The sequence below is a fragment of the Barbus barbus genome (assembly GCF_936440315.1).
Source record: "Barbus barbus genome assembly, chromosome: 10".
In the NCBI taxonomy this organism is placed as follows: domain Eukaryota; kingdom Metazoa; phylum Chordata; class Actinopteri; order Cypriniformes; family Cyprinidae; genus Barbus; species Barbus barbus.
The window spans coordinates 20,025,426-20,049,411 of NC_136738.1; the positions used below are offsets into that span (position 1 = coordinate 20,025,426).

The 23,986-nt window shown below is 37.2% G+C and overlaps 1 protein-coding gene across 2 annotated transcripts in view; it reads right to left on the reverse strand.

The window, feature by feature from the left end:
• Window positions 1-23,180, reverse strand: part of xpo4 (exportin 4) — a 32,239-nt gene extending 9,059 nt beyond the window's left edge. Inside the window, exons 1-14 of one of the 2 annotated variants that reach the window (XM_079427411.1) lie at window positions 23,086-23,165; window positions 20,215-20,327; window positions 18,223-18,328; window positions 17,541-17,682; window positions 17,312-17,450; window positions 16,339-16,455; window positions 15,567-15,720; window positions 10,703-10,815; window positions 3,969-4,126; window positions 2,644-2,818; window positions 1,217-1,393; window positions 813-955; window positions 587-732; window positions 167-344 (exon numbers count right to left, since the gene is read on the reverse strand). In XM_079427411.1, the coding sequence (XP_079283537.1) occupies window positions 167-344; window positions 587-732; window positions 813-955; window positions 1,217-1,393; window positions 2,644-2,818; window positions 3,969-4,126; window positions 10,703-10,815; window positions 15,567-15,720; window positions 16,339-16,455; window positions 17,312-17,450; window positions 17,541-17,682; window positions 18,223-18,316 (1,736 nt within the window). In that variant the 5' untranslated portion in view covers window positions 18,317-18,328; window positions 20,215-20,327; window positions 23,086-23,165. Of the gene's footprint in view, window positions 1-166; window positions 345-586; window positions 733-812; window positions 956-1,216; window positions 1,394-2,643; window positions 2,819-3,968; window positions 4,127-10,702; window positions 10,816-15,566; window positions 15,721-16,338; window positions 16,456-17,311; window positions 17,451-17,540; window positions 17,683-18,222; window positions 18,329-20,214; window positions 20,328-23,085 lie in introns of both variants that reach the window. The other variant, XM_079427410.1, reaches the window with a different exon arrangement.
• Window positions 23,181-23,986: the final 806 nt, after the last annotated feature.

Sequence of the window (23,986 nt, forward strand, 5' to 3'; positions counted from 1 at the left end):
GTTTCGTAAAAAAATAAATAAATAAAAGAAACAATGAAAACTGGACAATAATGCATGAAAAATGTAAATGAAAAACAAAATCATCATAATTCCCACACAACTAACAAGCGATAATCGATACAGTGTAATGACACACTGTCACATGTGTACTGTGATGTCTCTCTACCTGATAACGGAGTCTGTCCTGTTGCATCCAGGGATGGAGGTGGCCTTCTCTCCAGGAGAGCCTAGCAGCTGCAGTGTAGTGTTGATATCCACCTCAGTCGAGTGTTTGATAGAGTACTCCATCACTTCTGAAGGTATCAATGGTGTTTCACCCTGAGGGTCATCAGCCAAGAGGTAACCTATTAAAACACCAAATACTTCAATACAATGACAAAAAGCAATTTGACTGAGTGGAGAAATGCCTTCAAATTGTCAAAAATAAAGTCCAGTTGCATATGAATTACACGTTATAAATGACCTCGATGAATGGAAATCTCCATAGACATACGAGGTTAAACATGCTACTCGCATTTGTGAGTGATAATGAAAGACATGTGGTGAGTAAATGATGACAGAATGTCCCTTTAAGAATGACACAGACCTGACACTAATATGAGCCAATGAATGTCTTCATAAAGGTCATCTAGATCTTTCCGGTCCACCGTGCCCGGGTCTGCAGAGACCATGAGGTGCTGTTGGTGTCTCTGCAGTTGCCCGTGAAGCCGTGTGACTCGGTCCTCCAACAAACTGAAGACAGATGAGAAATGTAAGGCTCACAGTGGATGTTTATTACAGCGGTTTCTCTGAAGTGCCTTGTGTGTCTGTACCCTGTGAGCAGAGGTATACAGTGGTCCGCAGCGATGCGACCCAACATTCCAATACTGGCCAGCTGATCTGAGAACAGCTCTCTGTCGTCCTCCTGTAATTCGTTTATTTCTTCCTCTTCATGAGAAGCAACACCATTTGCAGTCTAAAAAGACAAAGCATACGACTGAAACCATGTGCCGGAATGGCCATTACTCTGGCAGACGATTCTTTGAAAGAAAACGGTTTTAGACATTTGTTGTGCTTCATGCTTTTCCATTTTAATTACGATGAAAAGCAAACCACAAAGTCAACAAAAAAATTACAAGAAACAACAAATTGGTAAACCAGAGACATTAACAATGTTAACATATTTAGATTTAACATGGTGAGAAAGATGCGTTTGGATGTGAAGGTAGATTCTGACCAGGTTTCTCGTGCCGTCGGGAGCTGCGAGGTGACACTGGATGTAAGAGTTGAAGACTTGCACAGCCGGCTGGACAAAGCAGCCCCGGGGGAAGTGCTCGTCCTCCTGGACCAATGTCAGCCAGGACTCCAGCAGCTTATCATATGCTTCCATGTACACCATGTCATCCTTATCCAGCTAGAGAAATAGAGACATACGTGACTTTATCCTAATCATGGTCACATGATTCATCCCTTTCAATATTCCATGATTTAATGCACATCAAAAAAAGACATGTGACCTTGCGATGGGACAGCATAAAACTGGACCAACCAATGGACCGATCTAATTTCACAGCATCTGAAATGCTAGTTTTGTCATTCTAAATTGCTTGAGTAAAGTCTCGTCAAAGTCCTTTGTTATAATTAACTCCCAGAACTGGGTTCCTAAACAGCAGGCTCTGAAAATAAAATAACATGACCGCGTTTTGTCTGCCCGCTCTGAAGCTTGTAATTTATTGTGTACCAAAAAATAAATATATAAAGCGCCTTCTACTATACTGCAGCAAATTTAATTAAAATTTTTAAAGTTAATCAGGAAGTGACAATTTTGTTCTCTTCAACTCACTGGTTGGAAACGGTGCTTTATTCGCATTTTTTAAATGCAACATTATGCAATAATTTTGCACATAAGTTTATTCATAATTTTGGATGGAAACATATCTATTTATAAAGAACATACATCAAACACACCGATTTTAGTGTGTAAATCATAGACAAATATTAAAAAGTTTAGTGTTCTGTAAATAAGTTAAAAATATATATAATTTGCATTTTTATTAATTTGGCATGAAAGCGCTTTCTAATATACACTACCATCCAAAAGTTTGAAGGAAATTTATATTTTTATTCTACAAGAATGCATTAAATTAATTAAACATTAAACAAATACTTGTACGATTATAAATGTTTTGCCTGTTTCAAATAGGCTAAATGCTATTCTTTTAAACTTTCTATACTTAAAAAAAAAAAAAAAAAAAAAAAGCATCACGGATTATGCAAAGCTGGAGTAAATGCTGATAAAATAAGTTTTAAAATATATTAAAATAGAAAGATTTTTATTGTAATTTTTCTCACAATATTACAGTTATTACTCTATTTTTAATCAAATAAATGCAGTCTCAGTGAGGATAAGAGACTTTCAAAAACAATAAAAACACTTACCGACCCCAAATAAATAACTTGTGAATCTTAATGGAATCAAATCAATGCCAATACCCTGGTTTAATGGTTTTATTTTTCTATTAAATACAATAAAATGTCTGCTGCAACAGAGCAGATCTCCCTAATATATATATAAAACAGAGAATAACGAGTTTGACATTCATAGACCTCAGCTACTCTGTTAAGTGTGGTTGTGGTCTGTTGTGGTACAAATGCAGTACTCACCACCTCCTCCAGGGCGGCGCTGCGACCAAACGAGCATGTGAGCAGTGTGAGGCAGTTAATGAAAGAGGCGAAGAGCTCGTTCGGGAGAGCTGTCAGAACGCTTCGGGGAAATGTGCTGATGAGGTTACTGATGATGTTAGAGATGCCTACAGCCTCAGAGTCTTCCATCTCAATCCTGTCACAGGGAAAAAGACAGTTAAGAACAAATAATAACAGTGGCAGGCCAGTCCCTTAAAGGATCAGCCAACAACTAACGTCTATCATCTGGGTCTGTCTGGTAGCATGAGATATTGTGTAAACCTGCAATGGTGCAGAGTGCACGTACGGTACAGTCTAAATGTTCATCCACTGGAATTCAACATTTATGGTTAAGTTCCCCTGAAAATATTTGTCTATAAGCACAAATACCTCAGCTGCTGTAAAGGGTGACAAAGATCTCAACCACAACACCAAACTGCTGTTGTGCTGGCACACTACCTGGATTCTGGGAACACAAAGGTTTTTTCCCCTCTTTAGTTCTGAAAGAGCACTCGAGGTCTGCCTTTCTTTATGCTCCCAACTGCGTTTCTAACCCATATCAGATGGACTTAAATTGTAAGCAGAAGAGTTCAATCATGGCAGATTGGCAGACCTGCCGCATGGTTTTCCGATGATGCAACTGGAAAAATGCTCCAGGAATAGGTGATTACAGAATGGCAGGGACAGAGAGAGGGAGGAGTGGGGAGAGAGACCCCGACCCACTACGCCTACGTGTTCTCAAATTCCAAACAGCAGTGTATGAGAGAACGTGTGTGTTATTTAAAGCTGCAGAGACATCATTCCATCTTTATAGACATTACAGAGCATTTACAATGCAAGTCCTAACACACAACTCTGCCAATACATATTGTACAACACTGTAAAAAAAAATTAAAATTAAAAATTAAAAATAAATGGGGCAGTAGTTTTGTGACTTGAGATTATGGTAGAATCTCACTGTCAAGAACACGACTGAGCCATATTTAACTAAAAAACTAAAAACTATTAATTAATAATAATCAAATTAATTACATTTTACTTCTAGAGAATTAAGCCTGTGTTTAAGATCATTAAAATGTTTTGCACTGCTGTAAAATTTCATTACTGGTCCTAAATTAATAACGAAAAATATCAATTATTTTAATAATTGTAATGACTGTGGGGTGAAATGTAACCTAGACATGTTTTCATTAGGTCCACCTTTGTTAGACACAACTACTATGCAGTTATCTAAATACAAAATAACACATTTGTGAATGACAAGCATATGAGTGCAGTACATGACGGAAGGTTTCAGAGAAACACACCCATTGATCATGTTGAGCAATCCCTCCACCAGGTGGGCCAGGTAGGTCACCTGAGCGCTCTCATCAGGGAAGATGGGGCCATGCATGGAGGCCAGCTGGGCCAGGCACTGAAGGGAATCCTGCGCCATGTCTGAGTCCTCTCTGATCTTCCTGTGCACCTACAAGACGGAGACAAAAACGTCAACTCATTGCACTGGTGTAAACCGATCCCATTTCCAAAAGCATAATAAAAGACGCAAGCCTGATACCAGATCATCGACTTTCTGAACTCAAGAGTAGATTTTAATGCCAAAATGTATACCTTCAATGACTAACCGACATCGACAACAACCACACAAAGATCAAGATATCCTAAAACGGACCTAATGATCAACTCTCATAACCGACATCAGCACAGCTCACCAACAGACTGAAATCCTTCTTCTCAGGGAGACATGATATCATATGAGCGCATGAGAGAGAAAAGCAGCAGCAGAGGTTCTAGAGACTAAATGCGACAGTAGGTATACTCTAGTGTTAAAACCAGACAGGCCCCCTCAAAGAGTCCAGAAGGAACTGCAGACCGGCCCATGGGCAGCTGACAAAACACACGGGCTGGGGAGCTCGCACACAGTCTCCCTGAATCACAGAGAAAAGCCTCTCTCATTGACATACAAAAACATACTTTCCCTCTCCTCCTCCTCTTTTTCTTCTGCTCTCTCTTATGCACAGATACACGGGTCTGTCTTCGATTTCTCATCTCACGCAAGTCTCTGAAACCTTCTGCTCAGTGGAATAACGAACGGAGGAAAATTGTGGAATACCCCTCACCTTCGCCAATGGCAAAACTACTGCGTCTCGCCACCTGGCTGCCACAACCCAAGCCAATCAATCTGATCGGCTTCTCAATTACCAGTCCAGTCCGAGGCGTTCGGCACCGAAAAGAGAGCACTACATGGCTGAAGAGATGGCTAAACGTTTCTGAGCGGACCGACTCAAGTCTCCTGCACATGTGGTTGTTTGGCACACTCCTTTGCTCTTTTTCTTTCCTAAATCCCTGGAATCTTACTCTCGCTCGTCTGTTCGCCAGACGTTCTGGCGGAGATGCTGTGTGAAGAGGTGCACGGAGTTGGATGGAGCCCTCTGAACGAACCTAAAGCGGCATTTGCCTAACACATTCCACCTCCTACAGATACATGGATGAACATCAGCCACTGGGTAAAGTGCTAACGCTAGCACACCATTGCACAGCCCTGTCTGCTAGAGTGGTGTGAAATCATCTTCTGAGCTGAAGAAGAGAGGGAGGGAGGGAGAAAGAGAAAGAGAGAGAGGAGGGGCAGATGAGAGAGAGAGCGAGAGAGAACTGGATAGGGAAAGAGAAGAAAGAGTACAAGGCCAACGCTCTGTGAGCAGCATGCTCTGTACAAACAGCTGCGCTGAAGAACATCCACGCCATGCAAACTATGCCAATCGCCTTGAGTCTGACTATAGTTAGAGTCTGGCAGGGGGCGAAGGGGGGCATCTAAATCAAAACAAGACAAGGTAGCTCTCCGAACTGAATGCTAGAGAGAGAAAAGCGACAGGGAGACCTATTAATAGAGAAAAGACAAAGCCTTGTGTTGGTCCACGGGGAGGATTAGACCCTCTTCTGTTTTCTATTCTCACCGCTCATTGCTTCAGTCACATTCAGTATGTTCAGATCCTGTTACAAAATCAGAGGCCACAATCAATCACCTCATGACAGCGTTATACTCAAAGTGCCATAACAAGCCCTGATTGTGTTTATACCATAAACAACCCATGCACATGCTCTGAGTCAGAATCTGATCTCAGCTTCTAAAACTTTGCTTAGCACTAAACATATGTGGACACAAAATACAAAAATATAAAAAAGAAAACATACTAAAAGACTAAAATTGACTTTAATTGTGACACCTCATTCTGAAATAAACAAATAGATCAATACAAATGTTATTCTCATCACTGCAATGCACAAAATACTGAAAGGAAAAAATACATTTAAAAATTTTTTAATCTTTGTATGAAATAATTTTTATAAGAAAATGACAGTAATGACAATAAGAATCGCTATCATACTGCAAAAATATGCAATACACAAAGAAATAAGACGTGTTTTGAATAGAGACCTCATTAACCATAAATAAATACATATCACTCTCATTGCTGCAATGCAGAAATACAAATATTAAGTTATATTAGAATTAAAAATAAATATAAAAAAATATGTAATGAGAATCACTACTAAATTAGAACTAAAAGAGTGAAATGTCTGGACACACTGTAATAAGAATTTGGGGGATATGTGTTTGACTGTCATGAAAATAAATGTCATAATTCAAATCTTAAGGGTCCTAAATTACAATCTATTTTCGGTTAAGCAAAATATTTTTTTCTCTAGCTTTGTGTGCGTTTTATATTGAATTGTAACCCAGACATGTTTTTCTGAGTTTCACCCATTTTATGGATGTATAAAAATGTGACTGTTTGTTACTAAATGGGTGAGAATGTGAAGACGGAGGGTGTAAGAACAAACCTAAACTAAAAACCACAAACAAAAACACCCTTCAGTCGGTTTGGCTGGTAGGAAAATGTTAGCGCAGCCATGGCTTTATTAGGTGCGAAGAGAATGAGATTTATTTAAAGTTATGCTTCATTTTTTCTCTTCTGCATGTTTCCAAACCTCTGAAAAGCAATCAAAGAGGCAGAGAGACCGCTTCTCTTTAGATGGATGGCTTGCCCCCTCCTCAGACCACCTGAGGGAGGACTGGAGGCTGTTAACAGGAGCTTTGAATCCAGGGTTCAGAGTCTAATCCTGCAGCTCATCTCTAGCCACCTCTGACCCCGGCAGCGCGTGTCTGGACACCCCCTCGTCTGTTCAGGGCACAGCTGAGAAGTGAGGACCAACAGCTGACGAGCTGAACATACACACACATCGCTGACAGGCTTACACGCGCACTCTCACCCCCCCGTTCAATAACTCACCCTAACACACACAGATCCCCCTGGCATGGGCGTAGAAAAACAACGAGCGCACCACACACAGCTACAAGGAGACTCGTAAAGACACAGAGGGTGTGACAGCTGACCACTCCTCATCCCTTAACAAAAACATTCCCCCCACCCACTGGAAATACCACTAAACATCACATGACCCAAACAGCTCCCAGAGAGACCGGCACAAAACCGCTGAACATCATGCTGCTCAGAACCAAAGAGACTTCACTGAACTCTCAAACAATCCTAAATTAAATGGTACAATCTATCAGAGTCATTGTCTAGACACTGTGGTGCTTACAGGGGAGATGAGTGTTTGAATTTGGCTCACCTGCTGACCTATCCATCTTTACCCGTTTTCTCCAGCTCTACTTTTTTGTCAAAAAATGTCAAAGAGCCAATATTTACATTACCATTCAAAAATTTGAGATTGGCAAGATTTTTACATGTTTTTGAAAGAAGTCTTTTAAATTATTTTTTTAGTAAAAGTAGTAGTGTAAAATAATGACAAAATACCACTAACAGTATAAATAACCTTTTACATTATTTGATGAATGTAAAGTTAAAAAGAACAGCATTTATTTGAAATATATATTTAGTTTTTTTTACTGAAACTGAACTTTTTAAGAGTACATATAAAATGTATTTACCACCATGGATGCTTTCATGTTTTACATCATTGTACCACAGAAAAGTTAATTTGTCTTTTCAACAATGGTAACATATACTTTAATGTCAAAGAAATCACTGAATCACAAAATTAGACCTTCCTGAACTAGCTGCCTTTATACATTACGACCAAATGAATCCACTGAACTACATATGGATGCCCCAGTGATGATTTTATTAAGCAGCTCAATTCTTATACATTAAGTAAAAATAAAAAAAAAGTAGGTTTTAGAATCTAACTTGGGGCTGGGCGATAAAATTATAATTATCTCGATATAATTTTCCTTGATAAAACAATGACAATGTTTATGGGTCAAAAGCGGAACAAAACAGTGCTCTTCATTTGAATCATGCCACACGAATTGTTTATCACATGCGAAGCTAAAAGTTCAAACGTCAGCGCAGTGCGAGCTCACTAGAGCAGATGCGTTTACTTGCTGAAAAACCTTGGTTACGCGAGCACTAAACAGCGCTGTGAGATCCAGAGTGAAGGGCTAGAATTCAGTGAAGAATACAAATGACTCAGTGATTCAAACAAGTTTAAAGCCAGATGAAACAGAGCTGACAAATAGGAGAAACACTGTGTGCAACGATACTGTCAGAAGGCTTTTCATTCTACAACTGCACCATGGTGTTGTGGCAGAAATGTGATATAATCATATAGAATATTATTATATTATTAATGCATATGTGCATTGTGTGTGTTAAAGAGGTAATGGAATATAATTACAGTATTTTTTTTTTGTGATTAAGCTATAGCATTTGTACTAAATGTATTTAGATTACTGTTTTTTATACATAAAACTAGAAACCATAGTAACATTTTTACCAGTTGCTATATAGTGTGGTTTTAACTGTGGTTATCATGATCTTAAATGTATGCTACTATGAAGGACCAATGGTTAATTTTAATTAAACTCCGTAAGAATAATTAAATTTCACAATTTTTACAGATGTTACTGTTTTTGATGATGAACAAATTTACATCTGCATCCTAACTCAAGCTATGATTTGAAACCATATCACTTATTTAGTTAAGGAAATATTACTGGAAAAGTGTAAAGAATTCAAAAACGTGTTTGTTATGTTCTGACCATAAAGAGTAGTTTACACCCACAATTAACGGTCTGGTTTCAAAAATTTTCACTTGGCAGCAAAAATCGGAAAAATTTGAAATTTATCATGATAATTATTTATATCGACTGATATGAAAAAATTTGTGAGAATTTTTTTGCCCATATCGCCCAGCCCTAATCTAACTAAAAAAACAAACAACAAAACAACAACATATCTATCTGCTATTTCAGTCTGCTTAAAACTCCTAACAGCAAATCCCAGAAAAGACAAATGAGACACTAAAGTTTGAACAGCCCTTGACCTCCAGGTCAACAGACTGACCCTTGTTAAGAGGGCTGCACAGTTTGTCGCCAGTTTACAGATCGCAGCCTCCTCTCAGAAAAGAGGCGTGAACGATGAAGCAGCAAATTGGCACCTTTTGGAGTCATTCCTGAGCAGCAGAGTGAAGGAAAGTAACGTCTAATCTGGCCATAGAAACCACCCAAGACTGATGGTGGAAAGTAGAGCATTATTTGGCAGCAGATGCCTCAGGGAGACCGTGTAACGGTAATGGAGAAAGAGCGGAACGCTATTTGGCATGTGCATCACTGATGCCGAAGGTAACCTGACAGAAATGTTCCACACATTGCAATCTGAGGCTCACAGACATTACTTCTATGAGACGTAACGAGCCATTAAACTGAATTTCTAATGATTGGAAGGTGTACTATGCAGAACGCACACACAACACATGATTTTCAGGGGAAAACCGAATCTAAAATTTATACTGCTTTAATATAGAGCACATGGAATGAAATGATTTTGTTCAGATTTCAGATGATTTGCCCTTATCAAACAGGGAATTAAAATGAGTGAATACTAATCAAACAATACTGAAAAGAAAATCATTCACTACTCTTGACTGGAATCTTAAGCTTTATTTATCCATCTAAAACTGAATTTAACAAAGAAACTATAGATAATCGTGGTATATAATAATGCTCATGATAGATTTGCTTCTCAGTACAATTCTAACAGAACTAATTATCATTCAAAATACAATTATGGATTGTATTTGTGGAAATACAATTATTTATTACCTAAAATGTTTCATTGTAATATTGTCATTATCGCCGTGAGCAATGCAGACAAACTTCACAGTTGGAAAATGGTTTGTTTTGGGACAGGTGTGCCACCCACAGATCCGATTTCAGATGAAACTCACAAATGTATACATGAGTGCTGAAAGCATCTTATACTATATCATACACCACCCCTTCACTACAGTTTGGGTCAAAAGTTATAAAAAAACAAAAAAAAAAACATTAATACTTTTATTCATCAACAATGGATAAGTTGATTAAATGTGACAGTAAAGGCATTTATAATGTTACAGAAGATTTATTTTTCAAATACTGTTTTACTGACATTTCTATTCCTAAAATTCTTTAAAAAAAACGTTCTCATAAAAAGAGTTATTTTACGTAATAAAATAATGTAAGAAAAACAATATTCCATAATATTTACTGTATTTCTGGTGAGAACAAGATTTAAATGTTAAGAAAAATTTTCAAAAACCTACAAAAAAATCTTAGACACCAAATAATTTTTAGATATTTATTTTTATATCACACCTAAATACAAAATAAATGTGTTTTTTTATATTTTACTGTATTTTATATCCTTAAATCATCACATAGGCCAGACTCCTCCATCTTTGATCACTGCTTCATATAATAATCTGCTGCAACTCACTTATTCTAAACATCATCTTATATTTCTATAACTGCTAAATATTTATAACTTATTGCTTGATGCAGTGTCATTGACAATTTTTTAAGAAGAATAAAAGCAGAAAGAAACAACATGAGAGGAATAAACAGGACGAGGGGACGCAGGTTTTGAACGTACAATGGCACAAGAAATTAGGTAAAAATTAGAAAAAAAGAGCCATTTCCAAGCAGGAGGTTGAGGAAAAATCCTCAGACAGAATAAATGTATAAGTTGGTACTCACAGTGAAGAAAAGGTCCATGACTCTGTGGTCTAGAAGAGTTTCCCTCCAGGACTCGGTTGGTTTGAGCATGATATTCTGAGTCGCTTCAAACATGGCAATGTAGTGCCTCCCCAGTGACACCTCAGTTAAGGGCAATAGCAAAAGCAAAAAGGATAAGGAAGGATGTTTCTAACCCCCTTTTCTTTCTGCCGTGCGGTCCTGGACTAAGAAGAGTGTGGAAAATTGCTGCAGTGAATTCCCAGCGTCTGTTGTTTGCAGCTTCTTCTATATCGCTCTTCCTCAACAGCACCGTTACTACTATTCAATTGCGCTGTCCCCTCCCACTAAATGCTTACCTCAAAATCTCCCCCTTTCCATATGTAGCCCACTGGGAAAAGAGATGGAGGAAAAAAAAAGGAACGACAAAAAGAACAAGAGGCAGGGAGGGAGAGAGAGAGAGAGGGAGAGAGAGAAAAGCCTCCCACAGGAATGTTTGATCAAAGCCAGTTACCGGCAAAGGCCACGCATTCCTCTGGGCCGGACCCACAGTCACTCCCAGCAGACAAATGCAAGCGCTCTCTCATTCACGCGCACGCACACACACCATTACAGTATCTGCTCACGTCTACCATATAGATGCATGTGTCAAAGCAAATTACGTGGTGACTCACCTACGCATTCACTAAGCAGACACCGGGAAGTGCCAGGTGCCAAACTAGAATGAGTGTGCTGGACTGTTACACCCCTCTGCCTGTGTCCGTCCTGAGCAGACCTGACTTTACGGCCTCTTAAAAATAGCAAGGGGCCGGCAAAACTCTGAGTGACCCGTGCTGAGGAGAGAATGGGCCTCGAGGGAGAGCGGCTGGAGCTTGTGTGCTGACCACCAGCGGGCTGATAGCAGCCTGCCACATGAGCGCAGCAGGGAGAAACTGACTGATGGATGGATGGGGTGCAGGGGATAAACCAGCCGGTCACTTAATGTCACTTGGAGCCACTGTTGGAAAAGTGTGTGAGCGTATGAAAAACTGGGAGGGTGACTAAAGATATGACCTACTGAAACCCAACCCGAGCTTACTCACAAACGCACATGACTCGTTTCCACCAGCCCTCGTCCCAGCTGCTGAAGACACCAAACACATGACGAACTCAGAAATCGACTAGTCGGCCTCAAGTAAGTGCTGTGATGTTGGGGTGACGTAGTTCACCTGATGTGTTCACAACAGACATGCTATATCGTGTTTGAATACAGCTAGCCTGAGCTCAATAAAATAGCACAGAAGCAGCCTCGAGATGCATTTTTAAAGTTGAACTATTATAACTTGACACACTGACAGAAACACTCATGGTGTGAGATACTAAGGAAAAAATGAAAAACAGTGTGAGATGTGACGCAGCAACCAGGTGCCCTTTCGCACGTGTATAACCATTTATTAAAAACAAATGCACACTGCAAAGACTTGCAGTAAGGTAACTGACGTGTTTATCTTATGTTTGTTGATAATCCACTACTGTTCAAAAGTTTAGGATCAGGAAGGTTGTTTAATCCTAAACTCTCGTATGCTCACCAAGGCTGCAAGGTTGCCTTTATTTAAAAAAAATACAGCAATTCTGAAATATTACAATTTGAAGTAACTGTCCTGTATTTTAATATATTTTAAAATGTAATTTATTCCTGTGATGGCAAAACTGGATTTTCAGTGTCACATGATCCTTCAGAAAACGCTTTAATATGCTGATTTGGTGCTCAAGAAACATTTCTCATTATAAATGCTGAAAACAATTGTGCTGCTTTTTTATGGAAATTGTGGCACTTTAACAGAACTGTTTTAAAACAACAGCATTTATTACAAATCTTCTGTAACAAATGTCTTGTGACATTATAAAAGTTATTTTTTTTTTTTTTATATATTCTAGAGTCAGACTTTTGAACAGTAGTGTATCTAACAAACCATAGTCTGACAGTAAAAACTCCTGGAAAAAAAGAGGTGGGATTCAGCCTGTCCTTTACACTTACAATCATTTGTATTAACATTAACATACAGTTCCTTCCTTCCTTCAAATGAACACTCAGAACATTCACATAAAAGCACAAATATGGTCTTTCAGAAGTAAAGATGTAACATTTATCTGTGCTGTACTTGAGGTGTCACATGTTAGAGAAAGCTGAAGAAGCCATGATGAAGAAAGTCTGACATGATGGCTTTAGAAGACAGACTCATGCTGTGACTGAGACGGAGAGAGAATGAAGGGCCACAAGGAATACAGAGTCACACACACTGATAGAACATTACATTATAGAAGGCGTAGTTTATACGGAGATGTGCTACTCAAGAGAAAACAGCATTTTCTAGTTTTAAAGAATTAAACAGAATAACACGCAAGGGGTGTGAATGTTTTGAGCTGTCAGCAAAACAATTCCATTAACAAACTAGTGATCTCAATTTGATTCAAAAGTAATTTCTGTAAATTAGTTTAGATATATAGAACAGTGATTCAATTCCGTAACAAGAAGCATAATTCAGTTGGAACTGGTCTGAATCTGCTTTCCTTAACCGAAAATCACTGAACACATGTATATTTGCAGCTCTGTAGAGACTAATGATCCCCTGGTTGATATATTGGCAGGGACGATTAATCAAAAGAGGACACTAAAGTGTAAGAAATAAATGGAGTGTTGTGAAGTAGTAGCTGAATGTCAGCTGAAGACATTGTATGTTGTATGTCAGGACTGCAGACTGAATCAATCAGGAGGCATTGAGCAAACATAATGATTATGAGAGTGCTGAGAGCTGCCTGCAACCAAAGAACAGAGAAGAGATCCAAGTCTATTAGGAAGCCCGAGTGTCACATCCTCCCTCTTAAGATTCCCCTCACACCCCAGGAATGCCCTCCTCCCTGTTGTCAGGCCCAGGACAGCGGTCTTACAAAGCTCTGCTCCACTTGTGCACGTGGAGTCTGTCATCTCACTCTACTATTCAGAGCACCTGACCGGCTCAAAGCCCGGCCAGAACCCGCCCCGGGGTCACTAGGGCCATGGACAGACATGCAGTCCTGCAGACATTAATGGAATCACATGTTTAGGACTCACACAAATGACATGTACATGCGTCAAGTGGGAGTGTGTCACGGACAAATGGCTACTAAGAGATGGCGGCACTTTGAGGAAAGAGTCTAAGCGGCTGTCAGGAATAGACACTAAAACAGACAGACACACACACACACACACACACACTAGAGATGGGTCATGACTGCAGCTACAATTCATCAAATGCATAATTTAAAAAAAATATATTAAAATGTAATATATAAGTATTTTATATACACTACAATCCAAAAGTTTGCCATCAGTAAGATTTTTTTTTGTTAAGAAATTAATACTTTTAATCTGCAAGGATGTATTAAATTAATCAAAAAAGTGACAGTTATAATGTAACAAAAGATTTCTATTTTAAATAAACGCAGTTCTTTTTTAACCTTTTATGAAACTTTCTAAAAATGTATCAACACGCTAAAATGCAGTCATTTTGTAAAAATCTTAAGCAGCACAACATAATTTAATTTTCAACATAATATGACTAACACAATAATAATAATATCATGTAAATGTTTCTTAAGTACCAAATTCAGCCTGGCCATAAAAGGAATAAATTACATTTTAAAATACATTAAATTAGAAAACTTATTTTAAATTTTAACAATAATATTTAACATTACTGTTGCTTAATACATTGATCAAATAAATGCATAAATACAGTCTTGTTGAGCATAATATATATGCATGTATATGTAATATGTAACATTTCAACGAGATTGACTAGTTGTTACAGAGTGTTGTGAAGTCTTGTATTAACTCACACATTAAATAACAGATTAATTAACTACTCATTCATGCAATGTGCTGTTCATTTTAAAATTTAACACTAATACACTCACTCTGTCCTTCTCTGTGTCCTTAACAAATGTGTTCTTGATATCAAAGAACTATCCCCCCTCCAGCGCCCAGTGGGCAATTAATATGACTTGAAACTATGCAAACACATCAATGCACAAATGGCCGGTCGACATTCCAGCCCAGCACTCAATGCGCTGTGTGTTTAAAGGCACACTTATTGTGCACGATAAGCGCTTGGCACAGGCCTCCTTTGTAAGTGATATGTGACCCTGGTTGGCACAGACGCCAGCTCAGATCTCTTTAAAGAGACACAGAGACAAAGTCAGCCTGAGTGGGCTTAACGCCTCACAGAGCTAAAACACACACAGACGCACACGTACCATCAATCACAGCTCATGATTTAGGACTAACACTAGCACATGTGAATAGTAAAAATAATGACACATGCAAAGGCACAAGCAAAACTATGGAGAGACAAGAAGTGTAGAAATGTATGCGAATATATTCAAATCAATTAAACAGTGGGACAAACTTTCTAATTCATCAAGATCCAAATCAATCATGAGCACAAATTTTGAAGAGCTGAAGAGCTTCAAATTTTGTGGCTTCAAGCAGGTAAAAAAAAAAAAAGTTCTGAAAATTTACCCTCAAGATTTTTTTTTCCCGAGAAACAAGAAATGTGCCTGGTTCTGGTTCTGTGTTCACGATTATTTTGCAAAGAACTGTTATGAAGGATAAGAAGGTTAAGATTATCACATTATAGCTTGTCTATTATTAATCCAAAAATAAGTCAGAGTTAATTGTCTTTCCTAACCCTTGTGCCTCTAAAACATTCCTGGCTGCAGTCCAGGTCTAGTGCTTCCTAGTGCTCACAGGAAGTCCAGCATGCATCACCTCTCTCAACCTTCCTCTAAATTTAAAAGTAAAAAAGACATGGCTACAAACATACACACAAACATAAAACGTCAGCAAAATCTCTTCATGAAAGGATATGATTGGGTGGAAGGAAGTTCCAGCTGAGCACTTGATTGGCCAGTGCAAGGTAGCGCTGGAAAACACAGGACATCTGAGCGTTGAGGTTCTCCCTCCGACTGAACTCCTGCAGGACCTCCATAGTGAGCATGAAGATCTGCCTGAGATCATCCTCCTGCAACACACACACACACACACACAGAGAGTCATCATAAAAGGCACAAGCAGTCAAGTTATAAGTATTGGTACTAATTTCAAGAATCAGTTCCACAAGATTCAAATAAATTCCAATTAAATTTATTTGAGAATATTTCAGTTATAATGTCAATAGGTTTGTTTCAATTATTACATAATTCTGCATATATAAAGTGTGATTACAACACATTTCAGATTATGGTTGTTAGCGGGGGTGTTTTTTTTATCTAAAACTAAACCATAATTTTTTTTTTTTTAAAGTATTAAACATTTTATTTCTGATAGATTTCTCATTTTCATTTGTTTAGTACTAAAATAGCTAAAACAATATGAACAAAAAAATTAACATTAAAAAACTATAAAAAACACTAAAAATATATACACATAAATAAAACAGAAAATATATATAAAACAATCTAATTCAAAATATTAACAAAAACTATAATAGATTATCAATGAATATCAATGAAACATTCATATCACATATATGTGTTTTGGTTTTGGCTATAACAAGTTAACATACAAATATAAACACCCAGCACAGGGACTTTGCACCTGTTAACAAAGGACACACTCAGATTGGGACAGAAGGACAGACCTGGAAAATGCGTTTGCAGCTTCCGTGAAACTCCATACTGAGGCCAATGTTACTGGTCTTATTGGAGCTGGAGAACTCACTCAACAGAGCCGTCAGGATGGAGCAGGCCAGTGTTTGCTAGCAGGACAGATACAGGCATGCACATGGATAAACTTTACTTTCCATCAGGGCACAAGACAAAAGGAAAAATGTCTAACACACTTATTCAGCTATTTAAATTTCCTATTTTAATTCAATACTTGTACAAAATATATGAAACAAGGACAGTAGTTTTCCAAAGGCTTAATTTTTGCTGTATAAAGTGTAATCACAGCTAGGCTTTTAAATTTGACCAGATTAAATTCAAAACATAAAACTGGAGCGGCCTCTGCAGGACACAATGTATACTATATTTTTCCCATAGGGCTCTTTTAATAATTTTTTTTAGGAATAATCGTGGCTATTAATTATTTTTAGGAGACTGGCCGAAATTCAGGGGGACACTGGCACTTTTTTTTTTTTTAACAGAATATCACATTAATATGTCACAATACAACACATGATAGGGCCGCCACATGTTCTGACCAATAGATTTTCATAATGTTTTCTCATTTTTTAAAACTATTTTTTAGCTTCTTTGAGATTACTGATAAGGTTTATATTTGTTAATGATTTATTTATTTTTATTTCCATATCAACCACAACTTTACAATAAACAATGAAACTTTTTTTAAACTTATTGACTATATAAATTAATGACTACCTATTTTCACTTATTTCCAAAACCTTTGACAGATTTACACACGTCATACAAAATATACGTTAACGAACATTACTTGATATTTGTAACTATTTGAACATTGTGATGTTTGCCCAGCCCTGTCTTTTTAAAGAGGAGACTACCAATAATATTACTAACCAAAAGAATCATTTATTTATTTATCTATACAACGTTTAATAGACAGCTTTGATCCATGTGATACAGAAGTCTTACCACTGTGGGATTGCCGCTGCTGATGAGCTGGCTGACCTCATGGAAGATGCTCTTACAGTTGATAGATTTGTCAAGAGAGCCTCTCTTCACTATTACTGCTACGGCTAACAGGATCTGCTCTCGGACATACTTTTGCAGACTGCAAGGAACAGAGAGAAATTTAAACAAGATCAGATAAGAGATGGAAACGGCTCAAGCACATGTTTTATATGTTCATTCACACACTTACTTGGGTCTCTGTAAGACATACGTGAGGAGGAATGTTCTGAGGGACTCGATGCTGTTCTTTTCCAGAAGGATCCATTCTCTAACCACGGCCTCCATGATGGCAGTGGCGGCCTGGAACAACACATAGTCCACTTTACTAGTCTCTGTGGAAAGAGAAAGACAACATTTATTTATTATTATTCTTTATTCATTTATTATTGTTCTTCCAATATTATTTTACACCCTAATCAAAGTTCAATTGAAATTCACACCAGAGTTTTGAGTTTAGACATTAAAATGCTTTAAGGCTCTGATATAATTCAAGCAAAATCGAAGAACGATCCGGTGTGAACCCGTGTTTTAAAACAAAAGCAGGCCTAAGGAAAATTCTTTTTCTGAAAGAGTTAACACTGTGTGAACACTGACATTGTTTTCTCATGTTTAATGCTGTAAATCATTATCATGTGATCAGATGCTTTCCTAACTGCGGTTTTCTGACCATTTATAAATTTGTCATTTATAGCTGATAAATTAACCTTTAGCAGACATAAAAATTTGAAACGTACAGTCTGTGCTTTCTGAGAAAGACTAGCAAGTCACTGGTGACCTGTAAGATGTTTAAATATGAAGAGGAAGAAATTACAGGAAGAACCAAGAGTCAGTACTTGTCAAAGGGTCTGTGAGAACCGAGTGCTGAGACTCACCGAGGATGTGTTTGCAGACGGCAAAGGGGGATTTTGACTTCCTGAAGGAGAGGAATATGTGCTCTGCATGCTGCCTCTGTTCTGTGCTTACCATGGACGGCGGTGCCTGTGAACACATTCATAGGAGGGGTTAAACATTTGGGCTTTTGAACATGTTGCACTGGTTAAATATCCCATATGCAGACCAAAACAATCAAACCAAACATGAGTTTGTATTATTAAAATGAGTATACACACTACTGTTCAAAAACGTCAGTAGGAGTTTTGCAAGAAGTCTCTTATGCTCATCAAGGCCGCATATATTTGATTACAAATACAGTGAAAACAGCAATATTGTGAAATAATATCACAATTTAAAATAATTAATTTCTGTGATGGCAGACATCATTCTAATATGCTGATCTGGTGTTCAAGAAACATGTCTAAAACTGTAAAAGAGCTTACAAAATTTATGTCAAATCAAGCAGCTTGTTCAGTGATGACCAATACGTGTCACAACACACAGGTGAACACAAGAACACACCCAAGCTTGTCATAACATTCAATATCACATTCCATTCCTAATTACAGCATAGCAGTCATTCAACTCGCAGTAACCAGACTAGAGAGAAGAGGGTATCATTTCATTCACACACACAGATCACCTGACATGATAAACTAGGCATATAAAATGAATGCAGAGCACGCATTTTCCATGCACAGATCGACTCTTTGCAGCATGACCAGGAAGCATTGGAAAAATGTGCTATTTCTTACACACAAATATCCAATGCCACCTGCTGGTTGAAGAATATCAGCCTAGGCTACAAGAACAAGTAAATTACACCCGGTCCACTTTTCTGAATCCTGCAGACTTCATTTGCTCCAGTCTCAATCCTGCCTGATGCCATGGAAACCTCAACATGACCATTCTTATGAATAAAGGTTCTTTATTGGCATCAATGGTTCCATGAAGAATCTTTAACATTTCCATTCCACAAAAGGTTCTTTATTGCGAAAAACAATTCTTAAGATTTTCTTAAGAAAACATTCTTCTCACTCTAAAAAGAGGTTCCTGTTTCATGAACGGTTCTTTGGAGGATCCAAAATGATTCTTCTATGGCACTGCAGCAAAAACACCCTTTTAGAGCCTTTATTTTTAAGAGTGAACAAGAATATTGCTCAGTGGTCTATAATTGTAATGCAGGGTCCACCAACTACTGATTGAAAAAAAAAATAATCAAATATGTATTAAACAGAAAAAAGAAAACCAAAACATCAACTATCTACTAAGCTAAAGGTAAGAAGCTAAAATGTTGCAAAATGTTTCAATGTCCCCCGCATGTTAAAATGTAAAGTATCACTCTGTACATCACTTATGAATACTCTAATTGTTTTTCAATGTTTTGTTTATGATTTGTTTTTAAACACCATGTTTAAAAAATGTTTTCCGGTATAATTTACATAGTTTAATTTCATAAAATGTATTATTTTTATTTCATATAATTTATCATTATTACATTTGTCCCAGTCCTTCTTGGCTTTTCAAATGTAAGCATTATAAAGTCTAGAAATACTACAAATTAATATGGTACTCCATTAGTGTTATTTTAGTATTTTTATTATACTAGTTATTAAAATTATGAATTGGTTTTTACTTTTGTATTTTCAATTGCCATTTTCATTTTAGTTTTAGTTATTTTTTTCCAGTTGGTAAATTTAGTGTCAACTTTAACTTATTTCAGTTAGTTTAATTTAATATTTCAAATAACATTTTTACAGTTTTACAGTACAAAGAAAGAACAGTTTTAGTCTATGACAATAACCACGTACTATACTCATGTTGTTATTGGTCAGGCTTAAAATGCAGCAGTGAGCTTCATGCAACATGTAACAAGGGGTCCATTTCTTGAAACCCCCGATTCAGTCCAAGCCAATTGTGATAAACTTCAATGATACAATCTACTGTTCTTTCAAAGCTGTTCAACATGGCAGATATAGCAGGTCCTGTACCTCTCCTTATATTCTGAGGTCCATCTAATGCTTCTGTTCACTCACAGGCTATCTGCCCCCTGTGGATATTGATTGCTTAGCTCTTGATCAGGCTGAATCCATGCATGTCCAAGCTGCACAGAAAGCAGTGTAGAGACGTACATTGATATGAAATATTAACTGCATATTACCCAATTGTACAAAACATTAAGGCTGTAACAAGCTAATCTACTAATTTCATTTGGTTTATCAGTATGACATTCACTTTAAACCAAGCTGACGCAAAAGTCATGGTCAGATTATGCCTGTGGAATCGCTGTGACCGACTGGTACAAACACAATGGGTATGTTTGTTTTTCAGATAATCTCTTCTGCATTTCATTTAGGGTTCACACAGATACTGACGGTATTTTTTTATAATGGTGGTTTGACCCCTGGTAGACAAGCGACAACAGCACAGTCATCCATAAAAGCGTTGACATGCACATGTGTGCTTTTTATTATTTATCAGTGGTATCAACACAAGGTCAGTTAATTATGTAATGATGTTCAGTGTGGTCACGGAGAGTTATGGAACCCTTAAAGAAAACAGGAAGCAAAAATATCTGGTCATGAAGATGGAGAAATATTTTTTAAAAATTATTTGATGTTTTGCAAATAACATTTTTATGCAAACGTCACTTTTCCCATAAATGCATTCTAGCTATACTGAATCAGGTCTGTTGAACATCTTGATAATAAACACTCACTTATTAGCAGACTAAAATCAATTCATCCATGTATTGATTCTATATAATGATAAATGACTGTAGTGATTCTATACTGTAATGATACGTCTACTAACTAGCATTCTTTAGTGAATTGTCTGCAGTCTGACTGATGATCAGGGATCCACAACAACAAATCAATACCTGATCTCTACTGTTAGAGACTGATCTTTCTGCTTGCTGAAAAACCACCATGACAAAACCTAGAGATATCTGACTTCATAACTCATCTACCCAGCAGAAGACTGGTCAGGCTTCACGATAGATGTTTGGAGAGAATTAAGAGGTTTAAAAAAAACATATAAAGGGCCCTTTAAAATATTTACCATTTTTTAGATTGAATCTAATGGCAGTGAAATGGTTTACAATAATTTGAGTGATTTTATGAAAAAAATATAATATTATATCATGGCAGTAAACCTAAATGATACACACCTAGCTGCTTATAACCCCAATCCAATACAGAAAGCATTCAGTCATACTACAAAACATGCAATCGTTCCACATCATCAGATTATATTGGCACACTACCATTAAAAATTGAGGACAGTAAGATTTTTTTTTTTTTTTTTTATTAAGCAAGGATGCATTAAATTTATCAAAAGTGACAATGTTTCTGCTTCACTACATTATATTTTTCCACTTAAACTTTATTTTAAAAATTGTTTAAAAAAATATTTCACAAAAATATCAAGCAGCACAACTGTTTTCAACATTGATAATAATAAGAAATATTTCTTGAACACCAAATCAGCATATTAGAATGATTTCTGAAGGATCATGTGAGACTGGAGTAATGACTGTTGAAAATTCAGCTTTGCAATCACAGGAATAAAAAAAATAAAAAAATTAAATTGTAATAATTCTTCAAAATATTCATGATCAAATAAATGAATAAATAAAATACTTATTTCAAAACATTTAAGAAATCTTACCGACCTAGTGTGAATATGGTAGTGTAAATATTTTATTCAGAGACCTCTAGTATTAACAATATTAATAAAACGATATGAAAACTATTTTTTAGGAAGGCAACGGTTTGAGATTATTGGCATTGGCTGCCAACTAGGTATCCACACTAAATTAACACAGGTGAAAGCTGTTCCTGGTGTCATTTTCAGAATTCACCCACAGCCTTGTCGATATATAATGTACTTCCTATGTATTATCAACAATTTATGCCATACGCTTGCATTAAATTGGCCACCCTTCTCTATAAATATCAATAACTGCAATTAAAATACAGCTAAAAATCAGCTAAATCCAGTTGCAATACCACTAAATGTTTTTATTTGTGAAATTAAGATTAAAACACTGGACTAAAAGCTTCACAGGCTATTAATGGGCAAGCTGATTTACCAAATAAAATCAAGAATCATTTTCACTCTTTAAGCTTCAAGTGGAAAAACTTATGAAAAGTGCCATGAGATGTCACCATTGCAGTAACTTTACACAACCACACACACACCATTCAATTCATATCATTCGGTCCATATGATACCCAGAATTGCTGTCTAGACAGGTTCTGAGACAATACAAGCAAATTGTACAGGCCATCATCTAAGTGCACATGTCCTGCTCTCAACTTTAAGCTAACCCACTATGTAGCTAATCAACTCTTATAACGGCAGAAAATGAAGGATTGGGTGTTATTATGAGACAAGCAATAAGCTAAAAGTTTCTCTTTTGTCTCTGGTCTCTTAAGTCTTGCTAAACATGTGCTTGAGCAAACATGCGGCTGAATCAACAGCGTGTGTGTAACTACAGCAGCTGATGGAGAAACTCCAGCAGACACACTTCAACTCATCCTGCGCGCTTTCACAAGGCTGGAGGATCAAACTAGGCCTCTGAGACACAACACCTGAGCTCACAGCGATCATTACAAACACTGACGGTGTCACCGGAGCGGTGCTGTTAGGCGGAGGTGATGAAGAGGATGATGAAGGTGATGGCTGCGCTGTGTTTAGCGGGATGGAGTGAGTCGAGCACTGCGCAACGCACCGCTCCGCGTTCATCGAGACTTTCCCCGCTAAACGACGAGCCGCGAGACTCCCTCAGAGTGAACCCCCCACACAGAGCTAACAGCACACTGACAGAGATGTGAAAACGGCGGCGAAATGCTCACCATTAAAACTTTGGCAGCGCTTTCCAGCTGTGAAATCACTTCTGGTGCACCGACCGCCGCCATCATGGTCGTTCTTCAGTGACGCGCCATGCACTGCATTGTGGGATTAAGCAGTCTATGGTTCACACAGGCACTTTTTGGCAGACTGCACTGATGTCCCCTTAAAGGTTATGTAATAGCCTACATGCTAATGTGCTATACCTTTAATCATTTTGTTGTAAGGTAAAACCTGACTTTTAGTTTTTAATTGAATTCGTATGTGTTTGTTTGATTGCATTTGATGTAGACAGACTTGAATTTTTAGACAGCACTGTAAATTCCTGCTAGTGTTTATCTTATGAGTATTTAACTCAATAACCAATTTATTCCCCAAAAATTCAGTTAGGTGAGCAGGTGCATTTTTATTCACATCTGTAACTGGTGGAATATTACAAAGTCAAAACTTGGTTATAAAATAAATGTACTATATTTTTACTTTTAGGTGGTTGTGGATAGGTAATGATAATGTATCATTTATTTGCACTTGTACTTAATGTAATGTAATAATACCTAGAAATATGCAGTTTTATTATTAAAAAAAGGTTTTGATACTAATGTTTTCATACTAATTGTGACAACAGAGGTATTCACATTATTGTAATCATTGCTCTCTCTGAAATAACTCCTCACAATCTTAATAACAGACCATTTCAATTGTTATGTGCACAAAGTATCTGTATTTTGATATTTTAGATATAGACCTCATCAAGACTTTACATCAGCCATGTAAAAATTTTCATCCTGTATGTAATCATGACTGTAATTTGACTGCCTTCAAACTTAAAAATGAATAAAAAGTCAATTTTGGTGACCAAGTTATTGCTGGAAATAAATGGGTTAATAAGAAAGACATTCATGCTCT